The sequence below is a fragment of the Pyricularia oryzae genome, chromosome 4 (genome assembly GCF_000002495.2).
Source record: "Pyricularia oryzae 70-15 chromosome 4, whole genome shotgun sequence".
NCBI lineage: Eukaryota > Fungi > Ascomycota > Sordariomycetes > Magnaporthales > Pyriculariaceae > Pyricularia > Pyricularia oryzae.
In genome coordinates, this window is record NC_017851.1 from 3,193,279 (window position 1) to 3,212,166 (window position 18,888).

Here is an 18,888-nt window from a genome sequence, read left to right on the forward strand (position 1 = left end):
GGCCGCCAGGCCGGCAGCAAAGAAAGAAAAAAAAAAGAAAAAGAAAAACAAGCCGGTGCTCTTGCTAATGGCCCTGGCCAGAACCCACGAAACCTGGCTTGCTCAGCCTACGGTAGGTAGAAAAAAATCGGCTGCTCGCCCCGAGTGGCTTGACACTGATGAATGTGCTCGCCACAGTGCCACTCCTCGCACCCCTTAACTCTTGCGCTAGAGGCGTTAGCGCGCTCCTGGCCAACGGATTCTCGGTGTCGGTGGTGGCCGTGCCAGCGCCAGTCGGCAGGCTCGGATTTGGGTGGAACTAGGGCTGAAAATTTGGGAAGCGCAGCAGCAGAGCAACCCAGCCATTCATTCAGTTCAGGTATGTGCCCAAGAAGGGGTCTAGTCCCATGTTGAGACACTCGTGGGCGCATGATCCCTCTGAAGATTTTTTTTGTTCGTTTGAGCAGTCTAGATCTCCACCACGTTCGCTGTCATTGCTAGGCTGGAGCGTTGGGAGCGTTCGTATGAGAGACGGTGCACTGATGTTCGCTACTTCGACCAATCAAAGCAAGCATAAACCTCGAGTTTTGGCTGGTTTCGGAAAGAGTCTCCGTCCGTTTGTTGCCGTGCTCTGCTGTGCTGTGCTGTACTGTGCTGTGCTCTACCGTACCTACCTTGGGTAGACCAGACTAGATGCACACCAGCATTCCTTGCTGCAGGACTTTTGCTTTGCTGGGCTTGACTCGTCCTATACAGTGTTCAGACGTGCAGTGTGCAAATCCAAATACTCTGGATGGCACCCGTTCAAGGCCTTGCAAGATGATCTGTGTTTGAGATCCAATTCCGTCCCTGCAGTGCTTCCTGCCTCGTCCCTGCAGGCGCTTTGCATCCTCGTCCTTGTTGACTCGTCCGACCACAAATCCTATTTTACCAGCCCGCGATCGCTCTCATGCAAACGGCTGGGCTGCTGTTGCCTCTGCAACAAGGAATTGACAACACTCCTTCAGAAAGCCTCTTTCGCTTACCGTAAGCTGGCCCGTCTTTAGTAAAATCTGGGGTCACGTCGGGCTGAAATATTGTCTCTCTTTTGCGAGTCTAGAACTACCACAGCCCTGGGAGGTCAAGCGAACATAGCCCAGGAAACAAGACACATAATCAGACGATTTCCGAGTGGCCGGAGAGACTGGACCCTACTTGCCTATCTAGGGCTGGAAGTGTTTTTCTTTGTGTTTGATGTTCAGCTGGGTTCAGCAGCAAGAAAAAAACTGGTTTTACTCGCTATTCGGGGGCGAAATCATAATTGTGGCTTGAGTTGGTGGCTTTGCAGACTCCCTCAGAAGCGAAGAAAAAGAAAGAAGCGCCATGTCTTAGATTTGATGGTTTGGGGGGGTTAAAACGAAAGGGCGAATTCCGAACGTTTGGAAACGGCAAGACCGGTAGTCACAGGGTCAACGACTGGGGAATTTAATTCACTAGCCTAGGAACTAGATCTCTGGCCAAAACAGGTAGTCTGCTAATAGACGCTGGCCGATTCACGATTTTCTCTCAATTGATCATCCCAACGATGCTACATGCAATCCTTTCCATTTCCAGGGGTCGGAATCCAATAACTAACCACAGCAACCATAACCGGGCAATCTCGAACGTGAAATGACCGCACGGTACGGTAGTCAGTGCAACAACAAAAAGTCAAAACGTGAAGCTGCCAAGAAACCTCGAGCGGCCAAGAAACTTGAAGCGGCCAAGATCTTATGTGCTGTCAAACAAACCACGGCACTCAGGAAGAAAGTTCATGGGAATTATTCCCTCATAGTCCGAGTTTGAGGGAATTACTGGGGTTACTCGAGATAAGAGAGGTCGAGGGTAAGAAAGGCTCGGGACGTGGGTTGTATAGGTGATGAGGTGATTAAGAGTCTGGACCCAGGATATATATGTGCTGACAATAAGCAGTACCAAGACCTGCACGGAAACAAGACTTTGTTTTGTGTGCTGACAAGACTCTCAGTTGCCGTCCACGACAATTACAACCCAAGAGGAAAACATGCAGATAGATCATGTTTGCCAGTCTTGCGATTTACCCCAGATTCGCGATTGCGGAGATGCAGCAAATACACTTGCTTTTTGTTTACGCTACCTACCAACCTACCTGCCTACCTATTTGCCTTGCCTATGTGTGTTTCTCCGCGGGAATATAAAGGACTGCATCTTGTCTTTGAAGTTCTTAATGGCTAAACCCAAGACATCTTCATCTTGAACCCCGAAAAAAACTTTGCCTATCGAAAACCACTAGGCACTTCCGAACCCATCAATCTCGAATGACCCATCGCCCCCCCTTTTTGGCGACAGACGGTGAGGGTTGAGCTAAAGAAGCGACACTAACACTGCCACTAGAAGAACGAACCACCGGAACTTGATTTCGGCAAACCCGCACCTTGCAGTAGTTGACTTGCTGAATTGCCCACCAGGACCAAATACCAGACAGACCGCGTTGGTTTAGAGTCATTTGCCAACTCTACTAGAGAGTAGAGAGACACGTCACGGGTTCAACGGTGACGTCGCCCCTCTCTTTTCAGGGACAGTTTACGAAGTTGGCCACCTCTGGAACTGAACAATCGCCCCCGTACCATGTCGCTTTCAACATCATTCTATTTTCGATTGGTGGCTGTTTGTGACTCCTACAACTGGCTCGTTTATGAGTGCAATATCCCGTAGTTCTTGCGCAAATATTTCGTAATTCCGAGAGGCCGTTCAAGCCGTCATAGGCGTCTACTGTACTCCGTATACTGGTATTTTTTTCTGCAGCCTGAATATCACGCAAGTAGCTAGGTGCAGACTGCAGCCACCTGTTGGTGTACGTAACGGTGGAACACATGACCCCAACGGTCTAGGGGCGTGCAGAAACCTCGCAGTGAGCATTGCAGGTGCTCCGTAGGCACATATGCTAGCAGACTAGAGGCTTGAAGATGTCGACCTATGATGTCTGGAGGGGCGAAAGAACACAGGTATCCCATTGGTGTTCAATGCCGCCTGGCTGTGGCAGGCAAACCATATCAGAAAACGGTACTGCAAAAAAAGCAATAGCAATGCTGCAACTCAGGATTTGTCGGCTCATCAAGCCATATGCAGTCCATGCAGCACGGCCGGGTTGTTTGTACATACCACAACCTAAAATTGGAAACATTTGAACGGCACATGGCACTGAACTATCATGAGTAAAAAAAAACAATAAAAAAAACGTCTCTCCCGGAGGTTCATGGTGTATGTTGCCGTCGATTACTTAATCTCCATGTATGTAGGTACGGTAAATTCTGAAAAGCCATAGGGACAAGCGTAGGTTCACATGCTAAACACGGTGCAAATGGGCGTAGATGCAAAACGCATGGCGTCGTCTAAGGCGGCTGACGAGCAATCTGGCTGGTCAAGGTACTGTACAGACTTACCTAACTATGGATACCTACCCACCTGCCTAGGTGTGTACGGATATGCACGATATGCCTGCCGGCAAGAATGTAAATGCCTACTATCAGGCATCGTACAGGGCGCTAGTGAGCATGACTTGACCGACACCCCTGAGGTGAGAAGCTGCGACGAGCCACATGACAGAATATTCGCGCACTAGCCAAGTGAATGACTGCCCTGGATTTATCCCTCGTGGTAAAACGAGACGTAAGCCGCCTCAAAGATCCATTTTCTCTTGGTCGTCTTGGTCGTGTCTCATGATGCTGTGGTCGTCGATGTGTGTACCACAGGCAAAACCACGGGTGATCGGTATTTGCATTGGTCCAACGAGAATTGATAGTGTTCCACAGAAGCACTTAAGCTTAAAGCACTGCCTCCGCCGCATTTCTTCGACCGGCAGAGGGATCCTAGGAAGATCATATAGATGGCGCTCCTCGACAAAGGCAAGTAAGTGATGTGCAGGGCCAAAACCCAACAGCCGACAATCCGACCCTGCAAGCCTGCTTTGCCCGCGACCCTTGAAGTTGACGCAGATCAACCTTTTCTCTCTCTCTCTCCCCCCCCCCCCCCCCCCCCCAAAAAAAAAAAATCAAAAAAAAATCATGTCTATCGCTTGCGTGGCTTGAGGCAGGAACAAAAATAGGTACGGAGTACCTACACAAGCTACAGTAGGTATCTTTGCTACCTCATGCAGATAATTGAGGCTTGATACTGCGGGGCGGTGTACAGTAACAGGAGACTGTGGCTGAGCTTTATGTCATAATTGGCCATCGGGGGAGCCTCCCTCGCGAATCGGGCATCGAGAAACGGGCCCAAGTCCAGCCACGGGCACTGTCGTGGCTGGTTGCAAGACGGCTTGGCAGTTGTTGTGTTGAACGAGTCCCGCGACGTGAATGGCCACAGGAGCATCGATTTGTGTTATGCCACGAAACGCCATGCTTTATCATGCCTCGAGGAAAGTGAGGGGTTACCCCTTCATCTTTGTTGAAGCACTCACCCCCCCGAGACATTGTGTACGTAAACACGTGAATGAGAATAAAAAAAACAAAAAAAAAACAGAAAAAAGATCCATGTGTGGCTATGCAAAACGGCCATGGTCGGAGAAACGGGGGTTGAGTGGCCCGACCCGAGACAGAATGCCGACCACATACGCGCGGCAAGTCTTGGACGGCAAGTCGGAACTTCTGGGCTTTCGTCAGATGGGTTGGTAGGTCATCGATGACAGCATCTGAACGCTTGGACGATGATTGATGTCTAGGGTCGGGTGGCAGAAGGGAAACACGAAAAAAAAAAAAAAAAAAAAACAGCGACAGGCTGTTGGATAGCGCATGCTTTCAGCACTTTGGACCAATTGCAGTCGCCAAATTAGCACGGTGGTCTAGACCACCCAGCTGGAGGCCAACAACAGCTCAATCAACCCAGCTGTCCTTATAGGGTCGCGCGGCTGGAAGCAGCTGAAGCATTGTCTTTCGATAACTTTTCACATCACAAATGAAAAGACTAAAAATAAGACATGGTCTAAAAACAGTAATCGTATGTTCAGTATGTTCAGCTGTCAACAATATCCCGCCCGACTTACAAAGTAGTTTTTTTTTTTTTTTTTAGTCAAACACGACCGCTACTACCGCGTAAATCCAAGCCGTCCTGGTCCCCATGCACCACCTCCTCCGAGGCGGCGCTCTTGTAGTACACCCTCCAGTCCCTGCCGTGCCTGAGGATGACGGCGGTGCACGCCCCGACCACCAGCAGCTCCGGCAGCGCGGTCATGAGCAGGTAGGCGGTCGGGTCGCCGCGGATGGGGCTGAAGACGCCGCGCGCCGGCCCCGGGAACCGGCCCACCAGCGAGTAGACGATGCGCACCACCATGGCGGGCAGGCAGGCCGCCGCGACGCACTTGACCTGCGCGCGCTCGCCGTCGGGCAGCTCGGCGCGGCGGCGGAAAAAGACTGCCGCCAGCGCGGACGTCGTGACGAAGAAGAGCAGGAACATGATGGTGCCGGCCAGGCCCCAGCCGTTGAGCGTCGCGTCGTCGTCGTCGGGCCGGCGCGACGCGGTGATGAACTCGCCCACCGAGACGCCCATGCCGGCCCAAGAGACGGTGTAGGGGACGGAGAATGCCCATCGGTGGACGAATTTGGCGTGGCGATTTCTTTTTTTTTGCGCCGAAAGACAAAGTCTCATTCGTTAGCGTTGGCGAATGGCCCAAACCCCCCGGGCTCCATGATGAACCCATTCAGATGTAGACCTTTTGGATGAAAAAAAAAATAGTCCTGGTGATGGACGCAAGAAAGCAAGAAAAGGATCCGGTAACTCACGCCCTCTCCAAGATGCCCAGCAGCAAAAACGTTAACAGGGCGATGCCCAGGTTTTCGCACACGTATGCACCCGCCCACACCCTCCTCGAGTTGTTGCTCAGTGTGGCCAACAAGCAGCTCGCGCCGACGAGCCGTATTATAGACAAGCCGCCGATGCCAAACCAGCCGTTTCGCCGGGTGCATGCCATCCAGACCGCGCACGGGAGGGCGAAGGAAAAGGCGACGATTTGCAGCACGGAAATGCCATGTCGATAGCCAAACTGCCTTGCCATGGCTTGGGGTTTTGGTCGTCTCTACTTGATTTGGTGCCGGAAATGCTCGTGTTTTCTGCTGGGATGTTTGGATTTGGTTGACTACTTCTTCACAATAGAAACCTCAAAAATACCTGGCTGTTATGTAGCGGCTCTCATGCTCTTAACAAATCAGGCAAAGGTGACGTTGCCCACCATTGCCCACCAATTTCTCACCGATCATCCCTCGTAGTTCGCGGTTTGTCCAGTGACGGACGAGGAATGGAGTTTTATGGTGGCTCAGGGGCCTTGGCAGTCTGACACCCGGCGAGGCGAGGCCGACCCACGTCCGGCGTCTTGCCTTATTCGGCCTGTGCTTGACTCGGTACGGCGTTGGGCTCCTCGGCGGACATCACGGAACCTCCATCGTTTTCAGTCCAAAAGATTCGTATTTGTACGCGAGCTCACCGGATGAGATTGCGTAGTATGTAGAATATGAAATCAATGATGACCATGATACCAAAAGTCATGTCTAAACCCTCTCATGCTTTGCGGCAATTATGGCAGTCGATTACAATGTTGTACATAATGCCCGTGGATATCCTAGTCCAGACCATCTCTTACATGGACTGGTAAAATACAGTGTCCCAGCGATGAAAAAAACAATCCGCTGACCCAAAGTGAATTTGGCCTGCTACAAGCATGGCATTCCAAGCCAATGAAAGCCGCTCTCATGGTCATGGCCATGTCACATCGCCCCGAGCCTATGCTGTTCCTGCCTGATGCCTCGTCGCAGGCTAGGCAGTAGCCACTACAGGCTCTGTAGATGCACCATCAGTCCCCCTTTTTTCAGCATCGGCATTGGCCTCAAGACGAAGTCTGCGCACTGTGTATCTTCCCCGCTTTTTAGATGGGATTCCGGTCTCCCCTTCCTTGGCACGAGCCTCCATCAACTTAGTAATATATTGGCGCCATTTCGAGTCGTTCGGGTGAGGGCCGCCCCATGGTCCTTGCACGTTTTTTGGCGAACTCGACTGGTAAGAGGGCGTTTGAGCCTCTTCCACCCGCTTGTTGGACTCGACAGCCGTCTTTGTGCGCCATTCCTGACCCCTGATCATCTTGCTGAACCGCCTTGTGTACGCAGCATAGATCAATGGGAGCCACTTGACCTGGTGGACGCAGTACTCATTGCAAATCTGAGGGAGCGGACGCTGCCTGAAAAGCTCCCAGGAGCCGCCGTCTTCGCCGTTGAACAGGGCCAAGCCCTTCTCCTTGGTCTCGAGCCAGGCTTCCCTCTGTGCTTCTTCCACCACCGGCGCGTCGAGTTCCATGCAGCGGCGGAGCCCATGGAGAAAGCGGCGGGTCCATTCTTCGCGGTTCGCATTCTCCATGAGCTGGACGTCTTGCACGCCCTGGAGTCGGATGCCGTAGATGCCAAAGAGTGCGCTCGCGTCGTCGCGGACGTCAAAGAAAACCTTGGGTACATCGGCCGACTCCAATATCTGCTTGAGCGACGTTCCAGACCCTGTCGTGTTAAAGGCCTGCTCGCCCAGCTCTTGAACGTCGACGAGGTAGACATGCCTCTTGGGCTCTACAAAGATGGCGACGACGGATATGTCACCATCCCGGCACAAGTTGGCACCTTCAGAGTTGAGGTACAGCACAGGATGTGGACTAGGGGGGAGTTGGGAAATGGTTTGCAGCATGTCACTGACATGGCGAGGTGTTGCAACCACGTTTGATGTCACCTCAAGGCGGCTCAGATCTCTCAGTGAGGCATCTGCTCAGAAAAATAAGAGGTTATTTGTTAGTGTCAAAGTTTCAAAAGAGTAGATACCCAGCTACATCTATTTTATTGAATAGTAGCTACTGAACAGCTGCGCTTACTTAGGATGGAAGGAGGTGGAGGTGGCCGCAATCCTTTAACCCTTCGAAAAGGTTGATGCACCCATCTCGCGGACTCAACTCGATTTGGCACTGCCAATTGCCAGACATTGGTTCTTTGCCATTGACTGCTGTCCTTGGGACTCAATGCATAAACATGTCGTCTGAGTAGCGTGCAAGTTCTCGGTCTTGCTTGCGACAGCATCGCGACGTCTTTGGGATTTGTTTCTTGCTCTCCCTTGTATCCTTCAGACTACTGCCAGCGCAGCCACCATACCAGGAAACAAAAGATCAAGGCTCCCAAGGATATAATAAAAGCATTCAAGCGCAAAGTTTTCGATATGTTTGCCACAATTAGGTCCAAATCTGATATTAAATGACAAGAATGAAGTTGCATCAAGGCGTTCACGAAGCCGAAATTGATGACATAACATCACGTGTCAATGCGTTCCTGTTATTTTACGCTATCGCGCTTCACCCCTGTCACCGCCCCTGATTCTGCCGGGATAGCGTTGGCAACTTTTCCCGCGCAACGGCCTTTACCCAAACCCGACGTCGATTGACTCGTGTGTCTTTTTTTCTTCTTTCGCAAACGTACCTTCGATCCGGCACCATCAACATCACATCACACTCATGCTTTGGCAAAGGTCAATGGGCGCTTGAACAAATTTGAGCTCCGCCTCTTCTCGGACTTGCTTCCGGGCTGGGCGGAGCACATCTCTTCCCGTACTTGAGCGAGCAAGCCACGAGACGAGACCCCATCGTCCCTGATGCCACTGGCCTCGCACCTTGCGCTAAGACATGGCTCCCTTGGCTATGCCTGGTGCTTGAAGCCGTCGCGCAGTTTCGGTGGCATACACGGTCGACAACTGATCCCGCGGAACCCATGGCAGTCCTCGGTTGTCACTCAACGGTCGCCACCAAGCTCCAGATTTCGCACTGATGCTTGGCCACATTCCCGTCGACTCGGTCACCCCGAGAAGGGCTCTGCACAGTCGGAGCCTAGACTGCGATACACCGAGGTCGATGAACATGGCAGCATCACCCAGTCGGTGTCGTCAAGCCGTTCGGAGCTCCTGGCCAAGTATGGTCTTGCCCCGAGGGATATTCGCAAGATCGATTCTTCCACTCTGTCGCACATCTTGATCCGGCCGACGACTGTGCTTCTTCATCTGTTCCACCTCAAGGTCCTTGTGCAAAGGAACCGCGTCCTTCTTTTCGACAGCTTTCAGTCTTCTCCCGATGCATCTTCAACCGTCTCGCCTGCCTCCCGCTCGGCTCTCTTGCGTGATTTGCAAGATAGGATTCGACAGCCGACCAACGGCAGCCAGCCTCAAACAAACGATGATACATCCTCGGCTCCGTTGCCGTATGAGTTTCGGGCGCTTGAGGCAGTGCTCGGGTGCGTCGTGACGGAACTCGAGCGCGAGCTATACACCATCAAAGGACCAGCGCTGCAACTGCTTAAATCACTTGAAGAAGAGGTGGATTCAGGTCTGGATCGACGGAAGCTACATGTTCTTCTCAATCTCCACAACCAACTTTCGAGGTTTGCTCAACAAGCAGACCTGGTCCGGACCGCCGTGGAGGATGTTTTGGACTATGAAGACTCGATGGCGGCGCTGTACCTCACCGATAAAGCCGAGGGACGGGCAAGGGCGACGTTTGACGATCTCACTACGGTGGAATTGCTGCTGGACTCGTACTACAGGCTTTTTGACGAGATTGCACAGGAGGCGCAGAACCTGGTCGTCACCATCCGGAATACGGAGGAGAGGTAAGCTGGACAAGGTTACCGCCACCTCGGACACAGAAATCAGCTGACCCGATTTGTTTACTGCTACGCAGCGTCAGCGCAATTCTCGACGCCAACCGCAATCTGTTGATGCTTTTGGACCTCAAGTTCCGGATGGGTACACTAGGTCTGGCCATGGGCTCCTTCTTCTCAGCCTTCTACGGCATGAACATCATGAGCCACATACGGGAATATCTCTGGGCATTTCCAGGCGTCTCAGCCACATCCGCTGTTCTTGCAATCGTAACCAGCTGTTATGGCATGCTCGTGTTGCGCAAGTTTGTCCGGCTTAGGCTGTCTGGCCGAGGGGATGCCGCGACGGCTGCTCGGAAAGTCCGATGAGCTCAGTACGGCTTCTCGATGTAACATATTGTTTCTATTAAAGACCACAACCAAGCCTCCAAAACACTGGCCGACTTTGTTATCAGCGGCCATGAACGGGTCCCGCAGAGTAAGATACTGCTCAGCAAAAAGGACGTCCACGTCAACCTGACAAAGTCACGGAAGCGTGGTTCCAGGTGCGATCTGCCTGTCATGCATCGCTGATCTGTACCAAACCTATCTCGAAACTTAATACATTAATTATCCACTCTATGAATATGCTTGAAACTGGGGTGTCATGTCGACAAACATGCAAGCGTACTTGGTGGCGCAGATATATCTGTGGTATGCTTCATATGACCGATCCATAAGTATAAGCGGACGTGAGAAGGCACTTGATCAAATACTAAACGGCAAAGCACAAGATTTTGAAGCTTGGGACCAGAATCAAGAGACACGAGCACAAGCAGTAACAACAGCCATGATTCTCGGCAGACGCCTACTTGCGCGACGAACAATCATTGCCGGCAGCCGAGCAGTCTACCACAACATGTTTTCATTTCGTGCTTCGATTTTTATCCCTGACCCATCCTAGTTGACAAGCACAAGCCATACGCGACTCCTTTTTGATCTGACATTGCCGCATTCTACCGCGACTCTAACCACTACAAGAGCTGTCCAGTCAACAAGCCCGTATTCGGCCGATCAGGGTTCCCAGAAGCTCTCGTGGCCTGTCTTTTTTTTTTCTTTTTTTTTTTTTTCGGGAAGCAGTTCCCTACAATGATCTGCTTACCGGCTGGCCCTGACCAAAGCTGTTACTCCTCCCACGATGTATTACTCCTCCCACGATGTATTACTCCTCCCACGATATATTACTCCTCCCACGATATATTACTCCTCCCACGATAGCGCTGCCTATGAGGATGCTAGGCAGCAAAAATACCGCATCAAACACCACGGGCCGCATGCCCAATGGCACTGGCCTCCTTTTGTCCACCCTTGCCGAGTAGTTTGCAGCAGCCTCGTGAACACCCAATAGCGACTTTGATGCGCTCTCGCGGTATGAGGAATAGACATGCCTAGGTGGTACTTGGGCATTGACATGGCTGTAGCTGGGCGCAGGGCTAACGACCTCCAGGTCTCTTGCAAAGGGCGGCGGTCGTGGTTGTACATGGGTCTTTATTGGTGCGACTTTTGATCTTGTTCGGTTTCAAACAAGTGATCTGGTCACCCACTGCTGACGGGTAGCAGGTGGGAGAAACATTTTCTTTTCTGCGATGGAAACCTCAATGGTCAAAAACCCAAATCGCACTCATTGCCCCTCATCTCGGGACCGATAGCCTCATACCATAAAAAAAGAACACGCCTAGCAAGCCCATAAACACCATCAGAGTCGGTGATTGTGTCTGCTGTGGTTTCACTTGATCCAGGGGCTGGCAGCCTCCTTCGCCCCAGGACCGTATGCAGGGCTGTGGTGGTCCCGAAGATGGGCTTGGCAGAGCTAAGTTGATCCTGGTATTTTTGTTTTGGACGGATTTTTAATCCATCAAAACCTTTGGTATTGTGGAGGACCAAAAGTTGCAATTGGGAATGCCAAACTTGGGAAGGACTGGGCCTCCGCAACGGCCATTGTTAGGTGTTTGTCTGATATGATCGGCACCCAGCGAGCATTCCGTTGTCGTGTCATACATCGAAGGAAAGCATGACGCCAATCGAGTTCATAGCCAAAGCCATGTTATACTCCTATAGAACCAAAGCATGTTCTTCAGGGGTGTTTCGCGATTTCGGCACCGAGTTATTTCTCATTCCTCGATCATACAAACCATACTCCACACAATGTCAGCGCCGCGACGCCAACGCAGCTGCCTGCACGGTCGGGCAAGTCAGAATCGCGGGCTTCATTGGATCTGAATGGAGCAGATTGCATTTGTTACCAGGTACCTTGAGATTAGGTTACATGTGCGGGATAAAATTCGACCAGATCACATCCGAGTACACCGACGAGGACAGCGCCCGCAACGATGTCGCAACCTCGACTTAGCCCCCGACACCCTTTGGCACATTGTAGCCGATGTCAAACGGTACACGAACTGCCCAAATTGAGAGAGGTTCTGCCACCTCCAAGATGATTGAAGGCGTACGCCCACCAAATGCGACGCGCTCAAGCTGCGGGAGGAACCACGTCCCGAGGACCACGGCGATGGCGAAACTAGGCGATCAGAATCCATATCGACAATTTCGGACCCTTTCCAGAGAGCTGTGTCCGCATGGGTTGGGAATGAGATCTTTTCCCCACGATTATATGCAGCCCGCAGTACGTCGCTGGATTACCAGAGGGTAGATGCCAACACCATCCCCGACACTCTTGTGGTGTGATGGAGGTTTCCCGAGAGACATGGGAATCAATATGCAGGCAGACGGGGGCTGCATGACACCCAATGCCACCTGTGGTCAAGCACGGCCTTGAAGCTGAATCCAAACGTTGCCATCAGGTTCTTTAGACCTGGTTGTCACGTCACAAAATGAAAAGGGATGTTTTTTTGGACAAAGACTACCGCCTAAATTGGGAAACACGACTCCCAGTTTCGGTTGTTAGCTAGCAACCACAGCTTCCAAATCCAGCGTGCCAAGTGTGATATCAAAAGAACGTGCGGTAGTACAGAGAATGAAGCACACTTCCAAGACTTTGAGATACGTTGCAACCGTCCAAAGAGACAACATGATTACGCGCCGCTCTGGGCTCAAGGAATCCAACAATGCGCCAACTCTCCAGAGCATAAAGAGACATCGGCCAAGGTCTATTTCGAGTGGAGTATCCTGGTTGGTTATAAGCTAAAAGCTATCCCTCCGGTTTCGCCGGAGCCACTTTCCAGCCATTCCCTGGGTTTTCTTTCGAGGATTACGCTCTAATCAATTTGATGATGGACAAAGATGACGAGACAGCACCCATGAAAGCTCACAAGGCTGCAGTTCAGGTAATTGCCAGACAGGTCCAGGGCTTCAGGTCGAGGAATGAAAAGTTCAGAATATTCCACGGCTCGACCAACAGCACCAGGCCAGCACATGGGAACAAGACCGTCGACATCAGCCCCCTGAACAATGTCATCAAGGTCGACACAACCTCCAAGACGGCCTTGGTAGAGCCCAACGTGCCCATGGACAAGTTGGTAGCGTCGACCTTTGAGCACGGCCTGGTGCCGCCCGTCGTCATGGAGTTCCCCGGCATAACCGTCGGCGGAGGATATTCCGGCTCTGCGGGCGAGAGCAGCTCCTTTCGGTACGGCTACTTTGACCAGTCGGTGAACTGGGTAGAGATGGTCCTTGGCACCGGTGAGGTAGTACGGGCATCAGCCACCGAGAATCCAGATCTGTTCAAAGGGGCTGCAGGAGCAATGGGCACTCTTGGAATCACAACTCTGGTTGAGCTGCAACTCCTGCCAGCCAAGCGTTTTGTCAAGACCACCTATCACAAAACGAGGTCGGTGGCAGAAGCCATAGCCGTGGTTCAACGGGAGACGGCCAACCAAAGCAACGACTACGTCGACGCCATCCTGTTCTCCAAAACCCACGGAGCAGTCATCAGCGGGGAAATGACAGACGCAAAACCAAAAGAGACCCAAGCATGCTCTTTCAGCCGCCCCTGGGACCCATGGTACTACCTGCACGTCGAGCAACGGACAACATCAGACCCCGAAGCTGAAATGGTCGACTACATCCCACTCCCCGAATACCTCTTCCGCTACGACCGGGGCGGCTTCTGGGTCGGGCTCGAAGCCTTCCGCTACTTCCCGTTTGTGCCCTTCAACCGCCTGACGCGCTGGTTCCTCGACGACTTTATGCACACACGCATGCTGTACCGGGCGCTGCAGAGCACGAACCGCTCCTTTGGCTTCCTGGTGCAGGACCTGTTGCTGCCGTACTCGACTGCCGAGGCCTTCATCGACTACTCGGTCGAGGAGCTAGACGTTTGGCCGCTGTGGCTGTGCCCGCTGCGCGCGATGCGGGGACCGTCGTTCCATCCTTCCACCACACAGCCTGGACCATCGGCAGATCCGAAGCCGATGCTCAACATTGGGCTGTGGGGACGCGGGGCGCAGGATTTGGATGAGTTCGTGGCGCAGAACAGGAGATTGGAAGAGCGCTTGGGTGAGCTGGGCGGGCGCAAGGTGCTTTATTCGCATGCCTACTACACCGAGGGAGAGTTTTGGTCATTGTACGATAGGAAATGGTACGAAGAGCTGCGGGAAAGATATGGTGCTATGGACTTGCCGTCGGTCTACGACAAGATAAGAATCGACGCAAAGACGAGTTCCGGGGGTCATCGCCCGGGCGAAAGTGGCTGGTGGGCACGGTTCTGGTCCATGTGGCCAGTTGCTGGTCTGGTGGGAATCCGCTCGGCCATACGCAGTGGTGACTATCTGCATCATCGGAGGCCTATCTGGAGACATTCTCTTGGTAGTCCTGTCAAGGATAAGGGGTAGAAGTATACCTAGCTTGAAAACAGTGTTAGTTAATTGTTTCTTTATTCCTTGTGGAAACAAATGCAGTATCACAAGAGACCATGCCCTCGGGTGGATACATTTGATGACGCAAGACGCCAGCAAGGTGGGAAGCAATCTTTTACCCTGTAGAGTCCTTATTTTAAGATCTTTGTTAGCCTATGTTACTACTACAGACGCAAAGACGAGGATATTGCCATACAGGTCGCGTTCTAATCTGATATCCTGAAGTCAATGCTGACCCAAAGTAGAATATCATCCTCAGCAGCAGGCATACATCCGAGAATGTCTTCCCAAATCACCACTGTGTATCCAGAGGCGGCTCTTCCTCGCCAATTAGCTCCCAGACTAGCTTTCTGGCGGCTGTGTTAGTATGCCACGCCATATGGACGGCGGGACAGCAGTCACGCCATATGATATCCTCCTTGAGCACACTAAACCAACGTCCTACCGAGATGATGTTGCCCATGCCGCCGACGTTTGTAATCAAAAAGTATGACTGAGCGATTGGCTCTGCCGCCGGGAGAGTAGTGAGATCACGTATGCCCTGCTCCTGCTCCTGTATATAGCCATCCACGTTGGCAATCACGTCACGCAATTTTTGGCGACCGTCTGCCGTCGCGCCACAAGGCCGCCCACCATGGCTAAACACAAGACTTTTAACCTCGTCCCCATCCCAATGCCGCATTTGCAGTACAATCATCTCCGCCACCTCAGGCGGGACCCCGCGGTGGTGCAGCGCAGAGCTCAGCTCCCGGATGCAGCGCAGCTCCAGTAGCAGGCGGGCTTTGAGGAGGGCGACGACAAGGGCGTGCGATGCCACACGCATGTCGAGCAGCAGCCTGGCCTCGGGCGTCATGGTAGGCCGGATGGCGTAACCGTTGTACATGATTGCCGTCTCAAAGGCGCGCAGCTCGCCCATCTCATTGCGGTTGCGACTGTCGACGATGCGGGCCACGTCTTTGGGTAGCCCATGCTCGCTGAGCAGAGTTGCGTCCAAGCGGCCGGGGAAGCCGTCTTCGGGCAGATGAAAGGGACACTCCTGGGCCCGCAGCACGCCGTAGGCCTTGGCGTCGTTGCCGGACAGCAGCTCTTCGGCTACGTAGCGCAGCGTCAGAGTCTCGTTGTCTGCGTCATGTGTGTACTTGCGCTCAAGGCAGTCGTGGATGATGGGCAGCATGCTAAGGTATGCCTGAAGGAGACCCGGACGGGAGCGGGGGCGGGTAGGACCGCTGGGCTGAGGACTGGATTGAGGATCCGATGTGTTGCTCATTGGATGATCGGTGGGTTGCGCATGAGGTCGTATTGATGCAAACTTTGGAGAAAAAACTGTTTCAGTATCCTAGGATCGCTCTGAGAAGAAGTTCAGGGCTTGTTTCGGATCGCTTCAATTGCTAGAATACCCCAGCTTCCGACGCATCTTACCTCTTCAGCGCGCATATCATTTCTATCTTTGGCTGGAAGGTGCCACGATGGTTTAGACAATCCCTGGAATTGAATGTTGGGAAACATGATCGCTTGCGTCGCTCCGGGAAGGAACTATAGTCCGATGATCCAAGAATAGAAGGAGACTCCAACGGCAAAAGGATGGGTAGGTACCTTCCCAGTAGGAGAAAGAATAAAAAAAGTCATAGGCAACTGACTGCCAGGGAAGTTACGTTTTGTCTCCCCTCTCTTGACTTTTTTGACTTTTTTTGGTTTGTCCTCCGTTGTCAGTTGTACGAAGCATCACTTGCAGCTCTTCAGACTCTAGTCAATATGATGAATGTTGACTCTCATCTCATGTCCGCCAACAGTCATGATCTCAAGCAAGGCGATGCAACATAGAGTGTCATTAAAAACAAGCAGCAAATCTAGATTTCGCAAGTCTAAAAAGCTCCGGATCCTAAGCGGACCTAACCTGGGGTTCCGATATGAAACCTGGTGGGATGAAACCAGTCGGGGTGATGTGTACTGTATTTTCCTAGTCGCTGTCCTGACTAGTGCTGGCTGATCGTGTCAGGCAAGTCAAAGATTCTGCCATTTGACAACCCTTAACCATGGGACTGATACGATTGGTCAACGCGGATACGATTCTACTGTGAAGGGTCCCGGCATGGTGGTAACAGCCAGCCTAGCCAGCCAGTCTACCATAGGTAGTCAGATGAACCGCTGAGGACAACTAATACGCTCCCCCTCCACGCCGCAACAAGGACAAGGCAACATGTTATATTATACACAGACCCACCTTTACCCTACTCGCGATCGTTGTGGATTTTTGATCTACATCGCGTAACTTGGCAAGTTTGTTTACAGTGTCATAGATCCAATACCGTAACAGCATCGGCGGGTAAAAATCTTGTTTTCTGATTCTAATTTGCGCTTCAGACTTAGTCGTTCGTTCCCGACGAGTCCAGAACTCGTTCGACTTTGAAAGAAGCCACCACGCACAACAACGGTACACCATGCAGGTTATACTATTTTCGGGACCAAGACATCTTTTGATATGGTCTTCATTAAGGGTAAATTTATGGTTTTCAGCCAAACAGGGGTCAGTAAGATCGTCTCAACTCTGTCGATTCCAGACGCAACGAGTCGAGTCTCTTTTACGTACTGCGTATGCTACCAGTGGTGGCTGATGTGAGCTGAGATGGGCGAGCTGCCATCCGATGGTTGGATCTGTCAGTCCATCAGATCGGTGTATATAAGACGGGCTTTGATCTCGTATCTTGGCATATTCTTCTTTCTATCACTCATCATCAGCTTTCATTCTTCTTTTCATTCTTCACACAATCTCTATTTCCATTCTTTCAGCTCTGTGAGCTCTTTTTGAAACAAATTTTTTCACTTCTTTTTCTTTTCTATCTCTCTCTCTCTCTCTCTCTCTCTGTCTCTGTCTCTGTCTCTGTCTCTGTCTCTGTCTCTGTCTCTGTCTCTGTCCTTACAGTACACACACAAACACACACATTTTACCATACTCCTTGTTCCACAATCTTTACTATCAAAATGAGGTCCAACACTTTCTTCGTTGCCATCCTCCCTGCCCTTGTCCAGGCTATCGCTCGTAGGTTTTCCCACTGCCCACAAGTCATAAACAGACGCAGGATAAACAAGATGCTGACTCGTTTCTTTTTCCCAACCACTCAACAGTCCAAGAGCGTGCTGAGGGCGAGAACGTACAAAAGTTTACTGGCACCCTGGGCGGCGCACCTCCTCCAGTCATCAAGGGCACCGGCGACCGCCCCTTCTCGGTCGACGGCGACACTTTCGTCAACGCAGGTGCCGCCATCCAACGGTCTTGCGACAGGCAAAAGAACGCTTGCGCCCGGCAGGTCAACAGCAAGCAGATTGAAGGCAGCGTTGCCTTGTGCGACAAGCAGCAGAAGGACTGCGAAGCTGCGAACAAAGGGAACGGGGCTGGGGGCGCTGGAGGCGCTGGGGGCGCTGGTGGGGCCCAGGGCAATAACAAGGCTGCTGATGCTGGTGCTGCTGACAACAAGGGCGCTGGCGCGAAAGCCGGTGACGACAAGAAAGCCGGCGCCGGAGCTGCTGACAACAAGGGCGCCGGTGCTGCTGACAACAAGGGCGCTGGTGCGAAAGCCGGTGATGACAAGAAAGCCGGTGACGACAAGAAAGCCGGCGCCGGTGCTGCTGACAACAAGGGCGCTGGTGCGAAAGCCGGTGATGACAAGAAAGCCGGTGACGACAAGAAAGCCGGTGACGACAAGAAAGCCGGTGCTGATGCCAAGGGGGGTGCCGCCGGTGAGAAGCTGGTAGCCGCAAACGACAAGGCTGCTGCTGATGCAACTGGAGGTGCAGCAGGCGCTGGTGCTGGAGCAGGTGCAGCAGGTGCTGGTGCTGGAGCTGGTGCTGGAGCTGGTGCAGGTGCAGGTGCAGGTGCAGGTGCAGCTGACCCAGCCAAGGACGCCAAGAAGAAGGACGACAAGAAGAAGGCCAAAATGGAGAAGCAGGCCGCCAAAAAGGCAGCTAAAGAGGCAAAGATGAAGGAGAAGAAGGAAAAGAAGGCAGCCGAGAAGAAGAAGAAGGAAGAAGAGAAGGCTGCCAAGGATAAGGCTAAGGCTGGTGCAGCAGCTGCGGGTGGAGCAGCTGCGGGTGGTGCCGCTGCCGATGCGAACAAGTCTGCTGATGCCAAAGCCGGTGCTGCTGGTGGTGATGCCAAGGGATCCGGTGCTGCCGATGTCGGCAAGGTCACTAGGCGCTCGGGTGCCGGTAAAAGCCGTGGCAGGCTTGCTACCAGGGCCCGTATTGCCCGTGCTGTTGCCGCGAACTAAGCTATAGGTTCCCAATTGGTCTACCAGCTTTTTCTTTGGAGGATGGGGGCATTTGGTAAACGAAAAGGGCATCGCTATTTTTTAGGGCGTAACATTGCTCAAGAGGAGGAAAAAGACATCTCTACATAGCTTATA

At 52.4% G+C, this 18,888-nt stretch overlaps 9 protein-coding genes across 9 annotated transcripts; 5 read left to right on the top strand and 4 right to left on the bottom strand.

The window, feature by feature from the left end:
* Window positions 1–67: 67 nt before the first annotated feature.
* MGG_17160 (uncharacterized protein) lies at window positions 68–834 on the top strand (the record flags this gene model as incomplete). The annotated part of the gene is made up of 3 exons (XM_003716901.1): window positions 68–112; window positions 221–358; window positions 736–834. 3 exons carry the CDS (start codon window positions 68–70, stop codon window positions 811–813), a joined length of 261 nt encoding a protein of 86 aa, XP_003716949.1. The 3' UTR covers window positions 814–834.
* A 2,431-nt stretch (window positions 835–3,265) lies between these two features.
* On the top strand, window positions 3,266–4,763 carry MGG_17161 (uncharacterized protein; the record flags this gene model as incomplete). The annotated part of the gene is made up of 5 exons (XM_003716902.1): window positions 3,266–3,271; window positions 3,450–3,524; window positions 3,863–3,885; window positions 4,498–4,645; window positions 4,746–4,763. The coding sequence occupies 5 exons, from the start codon at window positions 3,266–3,268 to the stop codon at window positions 4,761–4,763; spliced, it is 270 nt and encodes an 89-aa protein (XP_003716950.1).
* A 189-nt stretch (window positions 4,764–4,952) lies between these two features.
* Window positions 4,953–6,246, bottom strand: MGG_06584 (uncharacterized protein). Its single transcript, XM_003716903.1, has 2 exons — window positions 5,754–6,246; window positions 4,953–5,587 (listed from the first exon to the last, which is right to left on the bottom strand). The coding sequence occupies exons 1-2, from the start codon at window positions 6,023–6,025 to the stop codon at window positions 5,044–5,046; spliced, it is 816 nt and encodes a 271-aa protein (XP_003716951.1). The 5' UTR covers window positions 6,026–6,246; the 3' UTR covers window positions 4,953–5,043.
* Window positions 6,247–6,324: 78 nt separating this feature from the next.
* MGG_06583 (uncharacterized protein) lies at window positions 6,325–8,272 on the bottom strand. The gene is made up of 2 exons (XM_003716904.1): window positions 7,871–8,272; window positions 6,325–7,763 (listed from the first exon to the last, which is right to left on the bottom strand). Exons 1-2 carry the CDS (start codon window positions 8,070–8,072, stop codon window positions 6,781–6,783), a joined length of 1,185 nt encoding a protein of 394 aa, XP_003716952.1. The 5' UTR covers window positions 8,073–8,272; the 3' UTR covers window positions 6,325–6,780.
* A 106-nt stretch (window positions 8,273–8,378) lies between these two features.
* Window positions 8,379–10,271, top strand: MGG_06582 (inner membrane magnesium transporter MRS2). Its single transcript, XM_003716905.1, has 2 exons — window positions 8,379–9,644; window positions 9,716–10,271. The coding sequence occupies exons 1-2, from the start codon at window positions 8,638–8,640 to the stop codon at window positions 10,002–10,004; spliced, it is 1,296 nt and encodes a 431-aa protein (XP_003716953.1). The 5' UTR covers window positions 8,379–8,637; the 3' UTR covers window positions 10,005–10,271.
* A 565-nt stretch (window positions 10,272–10,836) lies between these two features.
* On the bottom strand, window positions 10,837–11,717 carry MGG_17162 (uncharacterized protein; the record flags this gene model as incomplete). Its single annotated transcript, XM_003716906.1, has 3 exons — window positions 10,837–11,182; window positions 11,296–11,495; window positions 11,673–11,717. The coding sequence occupies 3 exons, from the start codon at window positions 11,715–11,717 to the stop codon at window positions 10,837–10,839; spliced, it is 591 nt and encodes a 196-aa protein (XP_003716954.1).
* Window positions 11,718–12,694: 977 nt separating this feature from the next.
* On the top strand, window positions 12,695–14,494 carry MGG_06580 (FAD binding domain-containing protein). Its single transcript, XM_003716907.1, has one exon. The coding sequence runs from the start codon at window positions 12,902–12,904 to the stop codon at window positions 14,462–14,464; it is 1,563 nt and encodes a 520-aa protein (XP_003716955.1). The 5' UTR covers window positions 12,695–12,901; the 3' UTR covers window positions 14,465–14,494.
* A 286-nt stretch (window positions 14,495–14,780) lies between these two features.
* Window positions 14,781–15,755, bottom strand: MGG_06579 (uncharacterized protein; the record flags this gene model as incomplete). Its single annotated transcript, XM_003716908.1, has 1 exon — window positions 14,781–15,755. The coding sequence occupies one exon, from the start codon at window positions 15,753–15,755 to the stop codon at window positions 14,781–14,783; it is 975 nt and encodes a 324-aa protein (XP_003716956.1).
* A 1,712-nt stretch (window positions 15,756–17,467) lies between these two features.
* MGG_06578 (uncharacterized protein) lies at window positions 17,468–18,753 on the top strand (the record flags this gene model as incomplete). Its single annotated transcript, XM_003716909.1, has 2 exons — window positions 17,468–17,525; window positions 17,612–18,753. The coding sequence occupies 2 exons, from the start codon at window positions 17,468–17,470 to the stop codon at window positions 18,751–18,753; spliced, it is 1,200 nt and encodes a 399-aa protein (XP_003716957.1).
* Window positions 18,754–18,888: the final 135 nt, after the last annotated feature.